Source organism: Eschscholzia californica, unplaced genomic scaffold (genome assembly GCF_041429995.1).
Source record: "Eschscholzia californica isolate CP2 unplaced genomic scaffold, dmEscCali1.0.p SCAF_5, whole genome shotgun sequence".
In the NCBI taxonomy this organism is placed as follows: Eukaryota; Viridiplantae; Streptophyta; class Magnoliopsida; order Ranunculales; family Papaveraceae; genus Eschscholzia; species Eschscholzia californica.
Window position 1 is genome coordinate 22,773,608 of NW_028238472.1, and position 16,496 is coordinate 22,790,103.

At 36.5% G+C, this 16,496-nt stretch overlaps 1 protein-coding gene across 4 annotated transcripts; it reads right to left on the reverse strand.

Moving 5' to 3' along the window:
* Positions 1–1,191: 1,191 nt before the first annotated feature.
* LOC147537854 (Transcription elongation factor (TFIIS) family protein) lies at positions 1,192–5,155 on the reverse strand. Of its 4 annotated transcripts, none has more exons than XR_015225116.1 (10): positions 4,948–5,155; positions 4,197–4,701; positions 4,029–4,097; positions 3,851–3,933; positions 3,672–3,745; positions 3,472–3,558; positions 3,252–3,376; positions 2,848–2,929; positions 2,153–2,740; positions 1,192–1,610 (listed from the first exon to the last, which is right to left on the reverse strand). XR_015225116.1 is itself a non-coding variant. In XM_086639969.1 (9 exons), the coding sequence occupies exons 2-9, from the start codon at positions 4,536–4,538 to the stop codon at positions 2,634–2,636; spliced, it is 969 nt and encodes a 322-aa protein (XP_086496095.1). In that variant the 5' UTR covers positions 4,539–4,701; positions 4,948–5,155; the 3' UTR covers positions 1,192–2,633. The 4 variants fall into 4 exon arrangements, 2 of the variants coding, with proteins under 2 accessions (XP_086496095.1, XP_086496096.1); XR_015225117.1 differs by having other exon boundaries at positions 4,197–4,647; positions 4,948–5,146; XM_086639969.1 differs by having other exon boundaries at positions 1,192–2,740.
* Between the last annotated feature and the right edge of the window lie 11,341 nt (positions 5,156–16,496).

The window sequence follows — 16,496 nt, forward strand, 5'->3', positions numbered from 1 at the left end:
CATATATTTTATATATTATTATTAATAATTTTTTTTTTTATATTACCTATCGGATACGAATATTTATTGGATCAGATATTGGTGTATCCGTAACCAATATCCGATAAGCAGATATCCGATAAAGAATATCTGAATTCGTACCCGATATTCGAAATTCCAATATTTTGTTAAAATTCGAATGCGGTTACGGATCGGATGTCGAATATTCAGATATCCATTCGCAAGCTTAAATATCTTGATTAACTCAACCATGAGAAACTTTGGGTTTACTAGTGGGTTTTAATATATTAACATAAGGACACTATGGGGATAAAATAATGGCTTGGGGCCCACCAAATTTACTTTGTTGAACTAATTTTCAATTTCATGTTATATTTTGGGTTATAATCACTTTCAGTCGACTTCCCTATGACGGGCTTCCTTGTTACCTGGGCTCTGCTCGCTCGTCTATGCTCTGATCCAACAAGTCATGTTGTTGGTTTAAGAGTAGATATATGGATAATTACCACCTGTTTTGGACCTTATACTCAAATATTCTTTACAAAATTCTAAATCAAGATAAGTTAGTTTTTCATATTTTAATTTCTTAAGTTTTTTATATTTTAATTTCTTATGTTTTAAATCTTTTGATGTTCAAAAGGTTTAACTTTGTAAAATTTTAATTCTTAAGATTATTAATATTCTATCATTCTTATTTTTGTTAAATTTTAATTGTTTAAGAATTTAAAAATATTTTAATATTTTTAAATTCTAGCTTGTTAAAATTTTCATTTTATTAGTTTCATTTTCTTATTTTTTTCATTACACTTTTAACTTGTTGAAATATTTAATTTTATGTCTAAATTTTTTCTTAAATTTAAATATTTTTTGTTTTATATTTTGAGAAGTTTTAAAGGCGCCTCCCATAAGTGTTACTTCGGCCCTCACACCCTCTTTACTCGATTTTGCAAGGCACCCAAATCGGTGGTTTCAGACCGAATTCTATTCCAACGTTTTGAGTTAAAATCGGTAGGCTCCCCAGATTCCATTACAAAATTTGGATCAAGTTCTACAGATATCAACACCAATGTTTTAAAGTTGAACTTGGAATTTAATTCCGAAGACTTCAACTGAAGGTTATAACATAGTTGGTCCTAAATCCACCTATTTGAGTTGAAAAAAAATGTAATAAAATCCACTTGGGAAGGTCCATTTTATGTTTTTTTTTGTTGAACTAGAAATTCATATATTAAATAACAAAGTTATTACAATAATTATTAACTAACATACAAGGGACATTCCTCCACTGTTTACTAGCTTCCTTTTTTCTCGCCCATTTTGCTAATTTACCTGCGCTGGAGTTGCATTCTCTCTTTGTGTACTCGAATTTCACCGCTTCAAATTCGTATTTACTTTCTCGAATTTTCCGTATATGCATCAGGGATTGCCAGTGAAGCGAGTGGTATTTATTGTGAAGATGTTTGATGAGATTGATATTGTCGCTTTCTATAATGATATTCTTGTGGTTGTTCTCTTTTGCCCATTCAATCCAAATAATATCGCCATAGCCTCTCCTTCTTCACTATTTCTGGCTCTGGTAGATTTTACTTGTGCTGCTATAAATTTTGATTCTGCATTGTGAACAATCAAGCTAATTACAATATTGGATGTTAGGTTAATAAAAGATGCATTAACGTTAATCTTTATGAAATTTTGAGCTGGGGGTTGCCATTTCTCGTTAGTTTTTTGTTTGATTTTCTCTTGTTTTTTCTTGATTTTAGGAAAGTTTTCAATCATCCTGATTATTTTATTGAGATCGTTGATTTCGTGTTGGAAGAAATGATCGCATCTCACTTTCCAAATGATCCATAATATGATCGCAAAGTGAATATTCTCATTGGTATAACACCCGTTATCATTTACTTCCCATGAAAATATCCAGTCAGATATAGAAGTAATGTTTTCAGAGATGATATTGTAGTGGAACCATATGTTTTTAGCTAAAGCACAATGTAATAGAGCGTGCTCAATGATTCTGTATATGTGCAATTAGGGCAAGAAGTGTTATTGTCAATGTATTTTCCTATTCTTTCTCTAACAGGCAGAGAAAGAATAGAAAAATACACAATAACAATGAGATCCATTTTATGTTGAAAAGAAAATGTGAGAATACCTGTTTTGAGATGAGGCCCTTCTAACCATTTTGCTGGAATATGGGGTACACAATAACAATGAGATCCAATAGCCCTTTATGAAATACGCCTTTAAAACTTTCCTTATATTTTTTTGTTTTCAAAGAACCTTAGAACTTCAATTTAGTTTCTAATGATGATTGTGAACATAACATTCATGAATGACAAGATTTTTATTTGGTACGAAATAGATCTAGAAAAATCACAAAGATAGATGAAGCCATGTATTCCAGAGTCACCCAATGACCCAAACACACCATGAATTTCTAGTTTTCTCAACTCTTTCTACTTTGAGATAAAACTGAAAATCTCAACCTCATACAAAAACTGAGTTCAAAGAGAGAAATTAGAGAGACAGACAGTTAGAGGGTAGACCACGTTTTGTTGCTTCAACCCTCTAAAATTTATGTATATTATAGAGTATAGAGAGAGGAGGAAGAGGTGACTAGTTTATTCACCACTTCACCAGTGTTTAGACTGAAAATTGCCTTTGTTCTTGGGGAAGTAAGAGTTCTTTTGCTTTGGTAGCTCATGAATCTCCATTACTTGAATCTTTCTTTCCTTTCTCGCTTCAGTACACGAAAACACATCGATCCCAACCATAGTTAATAAAATGAAGAACAAGAATCAAATTCAGGCAAGTAAAAAATAGATTCTGAATAATTAAAATACAAACCATTTTGTGCTTCTTGGTAATTTTCATGCAGACGTTTTCTTGCTGAAGCTAGCCTTTCTGGATCAATTTGATTGTCCTTTTTCTGCAATAATCCCCATTTACCATACCCATATATTTTAGACAGAGAACGATGAGACTGTTATGTTTGTGATCATCTAACTCAAAACAAATTGGCAATAAGTGGACAGAACCTACACATTATATTCTTAGTTGTTGGAGTGCCTGAATCCAATGTGACATATTTTGAACCTAACACGTGTCTTTTTTTTTTCGGATGACATGGAGCACATGTACTTATAAACATATCATGTAAGGACCTAACTCTGATACCATGTTAAGTTTATAGGACTATTCTGACAGAAAAAAGATAGATGAAGTATAGAGAGAAAATCAAGCAATCATACATTGGGAGCAAATGAAGATGAAGGGACTGTTGGACTTGACTTGGGAGGTATATCTCTTCGAGTAGGAGCTACTTTCATTTTTGGTTCGGCTTCTGAGTTATATTTATCAGAACCAGAGCTCCCATCTGTTATTTTCAACCAAAAGCAAATAAACAGAAAAATCAACAAGGTCAACAAGGTTGCTGATGATAATGAATTGATAATGACTGATAAAACTTACTGTTTCGATTAGGAGAAAAAGCAAAATCAGGTATGTGATGACCATTTTGATTGTGTTTGGATTGATTCTGTATTGGGGAGTCTCCATCTGCTTGGCCATTGATGACCCATTTCATTAGTTCAAATTCTTGAATTAATTTTGCTTCTAATTCTACAAGTTTGTATTCCAATCTATAGAATTAAGTTACAGGATTTTGAGACCTATTAATGAAGAGGTTGCAGTTTGTCGAGGTTGATTCGAACTCACCCATTCATCTACCAAATACTTCCATTTCCTATAAAACATCATAATTTAACCATAATTAAACGAAATTATTTCAATAATTCCTTCCATCTATATTTCATTTGAAGTCATTAATTTTTTTTTGTTTTCTACAAACCTGACCAGTTCCTTCACCAATCCTCTAACTTGGCTAGATGGGTTCTTCCTGAATTGGTTCACATGCCTTCCAATATCAGTTTCCTGAATCAATTAATCAAATAATCAAAACCCTTTTCTTTAGAGAGATAAGAAGTTAGAAATAGAAAGAATCAGAGAGAGATAGAGAAATGAGGTACTTTGAGAGCTTGGAAGGTAATTTCCATGTCTGCTAATTCTTGAAGCAGATTAACCAGAGAATCTTCAGTCTGAAATTAAAATTTATATAAGAAACAAAAGGGATTAGAATTTAGAAAATCAAATTATTTATAAACCTAAAAGAATGAATAAAACTCAAAGAATAAGACCTGATTAGGTTCTTCAAGACATTCCTTGATCATTAAAATTTTAGTCTGTTCATCATTTGAACCATCAAATATCTGATCTTGAAAATCATCTCCATCTATTGAGAGAGGACTTGAATTTTTTCCATCAATACTATTGTTATCTTTCTCCTTAATTTCATTACTAATTCTCAATGATTCATTACTAAGAACAGAAGAAACGTAAAGCTTCTCCACAATTCCATCTCTTCTCTGTTTCAATTCATCTCTGTTATCAGATGAAGCAATAGAGATTGCTGTATCGATTAACGTCCATACATCCACACGAGACTTCCTCAAAATTGACCTCAACTCATCCAAATCCATCTTTAATACAACAGTTTCAGCCAATCGACTTGTTCTCCTAATCAGATCTAACAAAATCGAATCGAAACGCCAAAACTTCCCAAGTCTTAACAGAATCCGTTCACTAGATCTGAAGTATTAATCAGATTTGATACTTGTGAGATAATAACCAATTCAGCATCATCTACCAAATCAATTAGAACAGTACAGATGAATAGAAAAAAAAGATCTATCAAGACAAATTCTAAATCTGAGAATGGGTCTCTGTTAAAAATAAAGAAGAAGGTAATATCAAAAATTCAATCTACCCTTTGGAGAAGAAGAAGAAAACTATATCAGCTTCCCGGATTGATTGAAACCATTGAAGTTTTTTACAAACTACTCATGAAAAACCATATACAAGCTTCATAGAATCACAGAATTCGATTACCTAATCAGACTTCTTAATCTTCGTTTTTTTCCTTTTCTTTTTAATCACTGATCTTTAGTTTTTTTATTCTATTCTGGCTTTAGTTGATTCTTTTGCTAACTTAAACAAAAATCCCCTTTCATGGAAACCAGTTTTCTTTCTTTCCCTTCTCTGTTAGAGATAGAAAGTGACATGGACAATATACGGAATTCTCTGTCTCTTTTGAGATGAATATTTACATTCTAGTTTTAGGGTTTTTACCCGGGCATATTGTTGTGGGTAATTCAGTTTTGGCCCATAGATGTGAGTAACATCCCGATTTGGCCCGTCTACGTCCTAAATGCACCTCCAAGGCAAAACTTGATCTTAGGATTCCCCCATTTGTGTATTAGCAAACCTAGGGGAGTGATGGGTTAGTCATTAGTGATTCTCAAACCCCTAAAATGGGTTAATCAAACCTCTAAAAGTCGACTTCAATATCCTATTCACATAGGTCATGAGACAGTGTTATTTTTTCAATCTCACGTGCTAGTCTTCATAAGTCATTGTTGTTCATGCAATGACTTGGACGAGGGAGATGATAAGGAAATAATTTCAAGTTCACTTATAGGGTTTCATTCATCAGATCACGTATCTGATAAACCTATTTGAAATATTTTATTATCCTTGGACTGTCGATTAAATACTAAACCAAATGTAGACGACGAAATAAACAACTTGTTTATTTCCGATAACAAGAGTTCGTAAATTTGAGTTTTTCCCGTAAACTCTTTTATTTGCTCAATTTACTAGTGAAGATTATTCCTAGAATATACCTCATGCCTTAGACCTTTGTACGACTCTAATCATACTTTGTCTTAGGTGACAGTTTAGTTGATTACGGATCTAATACGTTTAAACTTCGCTTATTATCAATTAATCGAAGGTTTCTTCCTCCAATTTTCTTTGATAATTTCTAGTATTCCTTTACTAGTTTTGAAGCTTCTAGAGCTTTAATTATATTCTTTCGTTTGTAGAGTTTGCAACAGTTCCCACCTCGTAACACTTCCAGCCTACTTTCTTTCCATGTTTGGAAGTTTGCAATGTATGACATTTTCAACTTTTTTATTTGCACTTTCGTACCAAGAACTCGTCCTAAGTACTTTCCCAAGTTCTTCAGAATGTTCTTCAGTTGTGGTTCAGATTATCCTATCTGAATTCGGATGTTGACGCTAAATCATGTCCAACATGACCGATCGTATGCTCGAATCGTAGGCATATTTCTCATGCGTGCTTGCTTGTCAAGGACTTCTAGACTCTGAGTCTTGCAAAGCTCTATGCCATGAGACTTGGGTCGAATTTCTCTTGTAGAGTCTTTCGTATTTGGACTTTTAAGAATCTTAGCGTAGTAAGTTTCTTAACTTAATCCTATCATCCTTTTGATCTATGCTCATAGATCTTTGATGCCCAAATGTATTTTCTCCTTTTGTGTGTGGCCATTGAGTCAGTTTCAAAACTGTTTATCAACATCCCAATGTTGTTCTCAATCTTAGTATGTTTTCTGCATACCGTACCTAGAAAACGTGTCACTCCCACTTACGTTCTTGAAATCCTGAGGTTCAAGATTTTTCTTCATTCATTAGGAATCAAACATCTTTTGATTACCTCATTGATTCGAAGATTCCAACTTCTACTCGTCTGCTTCAATCCAATGATGGATTTCCGAAGGATTCGCTTTTACTAACCTTTAAAGTCGATAATTTTTAGACTGTGTTCTGCACAAATCTTTCTTCCATAAATCCATTAAGGAAGATGGTTTTGACTAATGTTAGTGTGATTTTTATGGTTTAAATCTTTAACGACGAATGTAAAATATTCTCGTTTTGCTTTCGGGAACACCCTGTTTCCATCCTTCTTAGTTTTCTTCTCTGGAAAACTAATTTTGCGTCCGATAATTTTTACTCTGTTGACCAAATTTTCAAGTTCCTAACGTGATCAGATGTGGGTTCCATTTAGATCAATTGGCTCCCAGCCAATTTCAGAGTTAGGTTTCGTGTCTGTGCAGGTCCATGGCTTATTGTCTTTTATCAGTAAGATTTCAATCTTCTGAGCTAGATAGAAAAGCTGTTATGACCTAAAGGGGTTGTGAACAACAAGTGAAATACTCTCAACTCTTTGAGACATTTCCGTTTGATAAACTTTCAACTTGAGAGTTCTCTTGCGAATTTAGTTCATCTTGTGCGATGGTGTTTAGAGTTAATCTATCTTTACCTTTTATTCCTCTTCCTTTAGGAATCGCGATTAACTGTTTTTAACAGTTTTGTTGCTCTTGTCGAACTTATTCGACCTACACTTTTTTCTTGGTCGAACTTATTCGACCTGTACTTTTGCTCCCACTTATCCTCCTTAACTAATTATACTTCGTCGAATCAATTATTAAGAGGATTCCATCATGAGAAACAACAACTTTTTTCTCTGATTTGTTGTGGAAAGGCTCAAATTTCTTCTAAACAAATTGCGTTAGACTTACTAATTTTGTGTCTTGTAAACCTTTTTACCTGGCCTAAGCTATAGACGGAGTAGGTTATTAAGTGAGAAAATGACTGTTTCTAGAATGTTTCCCAATATATGTTCGGAGACTGGCCTAAACAATCATTAATCGAATCATGACTAACAGTGTTCGATTACTCCTACTGGACCCGCCATCCATCGGATGTGTTCCATAGAGTGAGTTGGGAAGCCATTTCTCAACTCCTTTGATGGTTATCAAATTCTTGACTCAAGTTTTCACCACTCCAATCTAATCGGATGGCTTAAACTCTTTTGCCAAAGTGATTATTTACTTCGTTCTATACTTTGTTTGAACCTTTTCAAACATTCCGACTTATACTTTCTGACTTGTACGTTTCCGTACTGCATGAAGTTGTCAGGTGATGGGCCTAAAAAGTTTCCTAAATAGGTCTACACCCGCAAGTGCACGGGTGTCAAGTTGTAAATTCCGGTAAAACCGGGTCGATCCACAGAGACTTAGTCAAACTTCAAATTCTAACCTTAAAACTATTATGACTTCAAAAGTGGTTTTACTGGTAATATGATTCAAATGAAAATAGCAAATAAATTTAAATGGTTAACTTAAAACTCAGGAAATTGGAGAACCTAGGGTTTTTTGAATCCGTCCTCCTAACAATTCTAACGACGATTTACTTGCATTAATCAACGAACTCTTTGTATAACTCAGATTCTAGTCCATGAATGGTCTAAAAACCCGAAAGATTTTATCATTAAAAGCAATAAAACTTATTAATAAATAGAATCAATAAAATTAATTATGCTGAACTTCATCTAAAACCCTAGATAGAAGAGTTAGTTACTCATGGAAATTATGATCAAAATCAGAAAATAAAGTAAGAAGTAAAGAGGGGAGAAAACATAACTTTTTTGTCTCGCTGGAAATGATTTCCTTCTGATTTTCCCGTTTATCTGTCAAACGCGCCTTAAGGGAAAACGATTTCTCTTCTCGGAATTGAATTCTCTGTGGGAAAATAGTTTTCTCGTCTTCCCCAACTCTTTTTCTCTCTCTAACTTTCTGTAATCTCTTTCTCTTTCTGTATTCTCTCTCTCTCTCACCAAGAAAAAAACATAAAAAAAATCAAAAACAAGTGATGAAGATGATAATCTATTTTCAAAACCGAGTCTCTCTGTCTAACTTCTCTGTAAACCGTGATATATCTCTCTACAATCTCTCTGTCTTCCTCTGTAATCTCACTCTCTCTCACAAAGAAGAAGAAACGAAAAGAAAAAGAAAACAAACGAGTGAGATGATGATAATGGCTCTCTTGAAACCAAAAATCAAAAACCAATTTGATAATGGTTTTCTTATCTCTCTACTGTTTCTTGTTCTCCCCAAAACGTGATATATCTCATACTCTGTTTCTCCTTCTGTTATATAGACCCGAAAAATAAATCGAATCCAACCCAATTTCTTCTTTAATCTCCTCCCAAATCCGAACCACCCTTCTGTTTTGATTTTTTTTCATTAATTTGAATTTAGAAGATAAGGGAAGGAGAGAGGATCAGTACGGTTGTTGGCTGGAGAAAATAGGACGATTCTGTGCTTCGCGGGTAGCTGAATTAAGCTGAGATAGTCCATCTGACGGACCTGTTGTACACATGTCACCGTGATGTTTGTTAGATTGTGTAGGGAGCACCGAAACCTAAATTCACGAGAATACCGGATCCTTCTTTATTTGCCATCCCGAAATATTTGACCCAATCACGTACACTAACGTGTTAGCTGTCAAGAGGAGCTGATTCAATACATCACGGAGTAGTAGTAGATGCTACTCCAACCGTCATGATTCAAGTTGTCCCTTTTTCCCTCCATAGATGTGCGCGGGGATCACCTAAGAATGAGCGCGCAATACATATGATCAATTTCAACAAAACAGCTCAAGCGCCCAGCTGGGTTGCCAGAACGCATCCCACTCCTGATCCGTACCGTTTGATATGTTTCACCTCTACACGCCACGTGTACCAGCGAGTTCTATACTGAGTTGGTTAGAGAGATTTGACCAAACTTTGACTTTGTCTAATTCTTCCATCCAGATTCCGATTTGACTTCCGTCTTCGCCGTTGAACTCATCTTGGACTCTACTTTTATCTGAGCATCAAAATAAGTCACAACTCACCGACTACCCTTATCCCCAAAATGACCAAAATACCCCGAACATGTCTTTCTCTCGATTTTATTTGTTTTTCACACTGAACTCCGTAAAAGACACCTGGACAAAAGAAACACACAATTCATCAGAGTAACTTCTCCAATTGGACTAACTAGTCTTAGTTAAGAGATTCAGATGGGACATTTTCATGTCTCATCAAACATCCCCAAACTTAGATTTTGCTAGTCCTCGAGCAAAACAGAAAATACAACTAAACCCATTTCACCACTTTCGTGGGGAATCACGATTGCACTTAGCCCGTGTAATAAGCAGTTAAACCTCTAGGTTACCCTAGAGGACGAGTTTTGTCTCGTGAGGGTTTGCAGTGAATCTACCCACAAAATTCAAAATTTTCAAAAATGCAGAAGGGTCGAAATATGACATGGACTAAAAATGTTTATCCTGTAGATTTTCGAAAGTTAATAGAAATGAGATCCAAGTCAATCAAACCATACAAAAGCTAAAAGTATCTTCACTAGTAATCAAGACTCGAAGTGCAAGTGACCAGCCAGTATGAGTATCATTTCGGTTCAGAAAAGACAAGACCTCGATTACTGTCTCGTTACATTTTGCCTCGACTACTGCCTCACGATCATATACTCAAAACTTAAAGTCACTCAAAAATGGTTCACTCTATGTGTTAGTACGAATATGAAGAAAAACTCAACACATGAAAAAGACGAACTATAATTTTTGTGAACGACAGATCTCATAGAAAAGGAAACAACCACTAATACGGGATGGGGAAGCTAACCAACTCTTCTCGCCTGATCTACTATCTAACAATGCTTCCTAGATGTCGATAGACACTAATGAGGATGTGACTAGAACTCCTGAGAACTCGACGTCTTCAAATCTTCAAGAACTAATTCAAGAGATAATTACTTAAAGAAAACTAATCAAACACTTTCTTCTTCTTTTTTCCTCTTTTTTTTTTTTCAATACACTTCTGGTAATAAAACTCAAAATACACAAAAAAGACTTTCTTTACATTATTCTTTCCTTGGGTAAAATTCTATCCACTTTGCTTCATGCTTTATTCCCAGGGTTCTAAATGATGGATGAGTTTTCTATCTTCCTCGAGTTGACACTGTTTTCAAGTTTCTCAGGCTACAAGAGAAGGTTTGCATTCCTGATGACATCCCTAGTGGTTGTAAAATTTGAACCCAAGAGATCAACTGAGCTCTAATGAATATTGCGAGGTTGAGTAGCTCTTCACTTTACTCGGAATTAGCTCAGAAGAGATCACTCAAAACAACAAGAAAGGCTCAGAATCTTACAAAGGTTAAGTCTCCACTAATGATCAATCAAGTTCTCTCAGAAAAGTCTACTCTTCACCTATCTAACACTCACATGGCTAGTGCACAGACAACTTCAAGACTCGAAATTCATGGAAAACCCCTTAGCAAACGGATAGTTCGATCAACTAAACTCTATAACTATTAACAAGCAAAAAACAACTAGACTCACGTTTTCAATCCAAAAATTGAAAATTTTGAAAATTTTTTAAACCCTTTTGAATTTTTGAAATAAGGACTTAGCAAAAAATTCAATCCCCTATCCCCAAACTTAAACCGAAGATTGTCCTCAATGTTCTGAAGACTATGCAAAAAATAATAGGATGATGGGAAAGATATTACCATATTCAGAAGTCCTATGCATGGGTTGCCTCCCAGAAAGCGCTAAGTTTAACGTCTTCAGCCAGACGAAACTGATCATAGCGGATGAGTCTGGATAGACAGGATCTTCGACAGAAACATCCTCTGTATCGTTCAAAATCTCTAAAAATGGTTTTAACTGTTGTCCATTCACTTTAAACACACTACCATTTTTGTCTTCAATGTCAACCGCACCGTAAGAATACACAAACTTGACCGTGAAAGGTCCTGACCATCTAAAACGGAGTTTACCAGGAAATAAATGCAAACGTGTGTTGTATGATAAAACTTTTTGACCCGGTGAAAATGTTTTTCTTCAAATAATTTTATCATGCAACCTTTTCATCTTATTCTTATATAACCTAGCACTCTCATATGCATCATTTCTCAACTCCTCCAACTCATTGAGTTACAACTTTCTCTCTCTACCCGCCTTGTCAAGAGAAAAATTCAATTGCTTGATAGCCCTATATGCTCTATGCTCTAACTTAACGGGTAAGTGGCATGCTTTGCCATACACTAGTCTATATGGAGACATTCTAATAGGGGTCTTAAACCTATACGATAAGCCCATAGTGCATCGGTTAGTCGTAAAGACCAATCCTTCCTATTGGTGTTAATTGTTTTCTCCAGAATGCGTTTAATCTCCCTATTCGACACCTCGACTTGACCACTAGTCTGTGGATGATATGGGGTAGACACTTTATGGTAAATACCATATCTATTCATTAAAATCTCAAATTGCCTATAACAAAAGTGTGTGCCCTCGTCACTAATAATTACCCTTGGTGTACCAAAACGTGAAAGTATGTTTTCCTTTAATAAAATTATCACAACTTTGTGATCATTTGTTCTGGAAGCAACCGCCTCTATCCACTTAGACATATAGTCAACCGCAACTAGGATGTACAGATTCCCTTATGAATTTGGGAAGGGACCCATGAAATCGATGCCCCGCACATCGAAAACCTCAACTACCAAAATAGGATTAAGGGGCATCATGTTCCTATGTGAAACGCTGCCCAACTTTTGGCATCGTTCACATGCCAAACAATATGCATGAATATCCTTAAATATAGACGGCCAGTAAAAACCACATTGTAGAATTTTGGCAGCCGTCTTTTTACCACTAAAATGCCCTCCACATGCATGATCATAACAAAAGGAAATGATTTTCGATTGTTCCTCATCAGGAACACATCTCCTAATGATCTGGTTGGGACAATACTTGAATAAGTATGGGTTGTCCCAGAAGAACTGTTTTACCTCAGATAAAATTTATCACGATCTTGCTTGGTCCAGTATTTGGGTATTTGACCAGTAGCAAGATAGTTTACTATATCAGCAAACCAAGGTAATTGGGAGACACTAAAAAGTTGTTCATCAGGAAAGCTCTCTCTCATGGGTAACTTGTCCTTCACAGACTCGACTACAAGTCTAGACAAGTGGTTTGCTACCCTTTTTGTCCCGAATCTCTATGTCAAATTCCTTTAGCAGTAGTATCCATCTAATCAGCCTAGGTTTTGCATCCTTTTTAGAAAGGAGATATTTTAATGCAGCATGATCAGAGAATATGATGACCTTAGACCCAATGAGATATGATCTGAACTTCTCTAAGGCATACACTATAGCTAACAACTCCGTTTCAGTGGTAGAGTAGTTTAGCTGTGCATCATTCAACGTCTTACTGGCATAGTATATAACGTGAAGAAGTTTATTCTCACGTTGACCTAACACGACTCCAATTGCATAATCATATGCATCGCACATGATCTCAAATGGAGTACTTCAATTGGGAGGTTGGACAATAGGGGTTGAAGTAAGCAGAAGCTTGAGTTTCTCAAAGGCTTCTAAGAAAGGACCATCAAAGACAAATTTGTTCTCTTTTGCCAAAAGATTACAAAGAGATCTAGAAATCTTGCTGAAATCTTTAATAAACCGTCGATAAAATCCAGCATGTCCTAAGAACAATCGAATATCTTTGACCGTTTTAGGGACTGGGAGGCTTTTTATCAACTCAACATTTGCTTTATCTACTTCAATGCCCTTTTCAGAAATGACATACCCTAAGACTATTCCTGAGCGAACCATAAAGTGACATTTCTCCCAATTGAGAACTAGGTTCTTCTCTTTGCATCGAACCAACATGAGTGTGAGGTGATGCAGACATTGATTGAATGAGGAGCCAAAGACGGAAAAATCATCCATAAAGACCTCGAGAAACCTCTCTACCATATCTGAAAATATGCTCATCATACATCGTTGAAAAGTGGCTGGTGCATTACACAACCCAAAAGGCATCCGACGATAAGCATAAGTTTCAAATGGACAGGTAAAAGTGGTTTTCTCTTGGTCTTTAGGGGCTATTGGCATCTAATTATAGCCATAATAGCCATCTAAGAAACAGTAGAAGTTATGCCCAACTAGTCTCTCTAGCATCTGATCAATGAAAGGAAGAGGAAAATTGTCTTTCCTCGTGACCGTGTTCAAATTCCTGTAGTCAACACAAACACGCCACCCAGTGGTCATCCTGGTGGGTATTAACTCATTTACTCGTTCTTGACTACAGTAATGCCTGATTTCTTGGGTACATTTTGAACAAGGCTGACCTAAGTACTATCTGAAATAAGGGATACGATACCTGCACCTAATAATTTCAGGACTTCAGCTCTAACAACCTCCTTCATGTGAGGGTTAAGTCTACGTTGCATTTCCCTTGACGGTTTAGCATCTTCCTCTAGGTAGATATGGTGCATGCAAACAGAAAGACTTATACCCTTTAAATCAGCTATTGACCACCCTAAGGCCTCTTTGTGGTTTCTAAGGACATCTAACAGACTACTTTCATGTTCTTTTTCTAACTCAGAAGCAATAATGACAGGTAGAGTTTCAGACGGGCCTAGAAACGAATACTTTAAGTTATCAGGCAAGGGTTTCAATTCTAAAGAAGGTGGTTTTTCTGTGGATGGAGACAACTCTGGGATAGAAGGACCACTGGACTTATTGGTGGATGATAGTTGATTTGTCTCTAAAGTTGGAAAGTCAATTGGCTCTGACAAAATGAGGGGTTCAACTTTCGCTTTCCACTTATCAGTATCCAGTAATGGAGTAGAAACCAGCAAAGCATTTACCTCATTGATACTTCCCTCCTCATCAAAGTCTCAGCCAAAATGAGCCAATAGTGTTTCTAAAGGATCCTCAGATAAAGTCTCAGGTAAAGAATCCTGAACGAACATATCTATCAGATTCAACTCGCTAAAATCATCAACATCATCAGGGAAAAGTCCGGCTTTAAAGATGTTCATCTCTACAGTCATGTTTCTGAAAGATAATCTTAAAAGTCCACTCCTACAGTATATGACAGCATCAGATTTAGCTAAGAATGGTCGTCCTAAAATGACGGGAATTTGACTTTGGGTATCACGAACTGGTTCGGTATCCAAGATGATGAAATCTACAGGAAAGATGAATTCACCAACTTTTATCAAAACATCTTCCACTATTCCACGTGGTCGCCTAATAGACCGATCTGCCAACTAGAGAACTACAGAAGTGGATTTTATTTCTCCTAAACCTAATTGTAAGTACACCGAGCAAGGAAGAAGGTTAACACTAGCACCTAGATCTAACAATGCTCGTTCGATCTCATGTTCCCCTATGGTGTATGGTAATGTAGGTCTTCCTGGGTCTTTGTACTTAGATGGAAGGGTTTGTTGGATAATAGAGCTCACTTGATTAGTCAAGAAGACTTTCTTATGCACGTTCATCTCACGCTTTCTAGTACATAGGTCTTTTAGGAACATAGCGTAAGCTGGGATCTATTTAATAGCATCTAATAATGGAATGTTAATGGGTTAATTCCGTTTTGGCCCCCGATTTGTGACCAACTGGCCGTTTTGGCCCCCAATTGTGTCCGGCAGTTCGTTTTGGCCCCAATTTCCTGTTTGGCCCCAACATATTTTTGTAAGCTTCTCCATTCTACCCTTATGGCAATTTTTTAAATTAAATGTATTTTCTTTCTCTTTGTCCACCTCACTAATCAATTGCCACGTCATATTCGTCCACATAAGGTCGCCGGAAAATGTCGTCGGCGACATCATTTCCGGCGACCACCATTTTTTTTTTAACTTCTTCTTCTCCAACCATCTCCTTCCTTCTTCTTCTCTCTCTCTCTCCTTCCTCTTTTCTCTCTCTCTCCTTCTTCTTCTCTCTCTCTCTCCTTCTTCTTCTCTCTCTCCTTCTTCTTCTCTCTCTCTTCCCCTCTTCTCTCTCTCTCCCCCTCTTCTCTCTCTGTTAGGTTTCCGGCGAAGGGTTTTGACATTTTCCGACGACATTTTCCGGCGACCTTATGTGGACGAATATGACGTGGCAATTGCTTAGTGAGGTGGACAAAGAGAAAGAAAATACATTTAATTTACAAAATTGCCATAAGGGTAGAATGGAGAAGCTTACAAAAATATGTTGGGGCCAAACAGGAAATTGGGGCCAAAACGAACTGCCGGACACAATTGGGGGCCAAAACGGCCAGTTGGTCACAAATCGGGGGCCAAAACGGAATTAACCCAATGTTAATACTAACCTGTTTGGTTCTACCAAACGCTGAGGATACGGGGATCTAGGAACATACGACCCAGGCACAATGGGTGGGTTTTCAGACTCAGGAGCCTTCACAGGCTCTTTACTAGGGGCACTAGTTGGTAAGGTTGGCGGTTCAGACTTTAGTTCACTATCTTCGGGAACTCCTACCTTATTGTCAATTGCCCTACCACTTCTAAGGGTGGTTATTGCATTAGCCTGGTCACCATCGACAGTTGACCTTTCGGGATTGGCTCTGGTTGACTAGGAAATATACCCTGTTCTTTTTGCCTAAGGGCTTCTGTAAGTTGACCTACCTCGGTTCTTAGACTAGTTATAGTCTGGTTGGTCTGTTGTGCAAATTCTATTTGGGCCTTAGCTAGCTGCTTCATGGTTTCCTCTAAAGACTCCTTGTTTTGAGAAGGATATTGGGTACTAGATTGACCCTGATTTTGAGCATAAGGATTCCTATGAGCATTAAACCCAGGAGGGTTCATTGAACTACTAATCTGACCCTGACCTTTTGACCAAGAAAAATTGGGCTGATTTCTCCAACCCGGATTATAAGTGTTCGAATAAGGATCATATTTCTGACGTTTATCTTGCCTAGAGTTTTGATAAAGAGCATTAACATGCT

Coding starts and splice junctions, on each gene's coding strand:
- LOC147537854 (XM_086639969.1), bottom strand. CDS start 4,538: ATGGATTTGGATGAGTTGAGGTCAATTTTGAGGAAGTCTCGTGTGGAT. Junction 3,746..3,850: donor TTGGTGAAGGAACTGGTCAG/GTTTGTAGAAAA, acceptor GATGTTTTATAG/GAAATGGAAGTATTTGGTAG. Junction 2,741..2,847: donor TTACCAAGAAGCACAAAATG/GTTTGTATTTTA, acceptor CGTGTACTGAAG/CGAGAAAGGAAAGAAAGATT.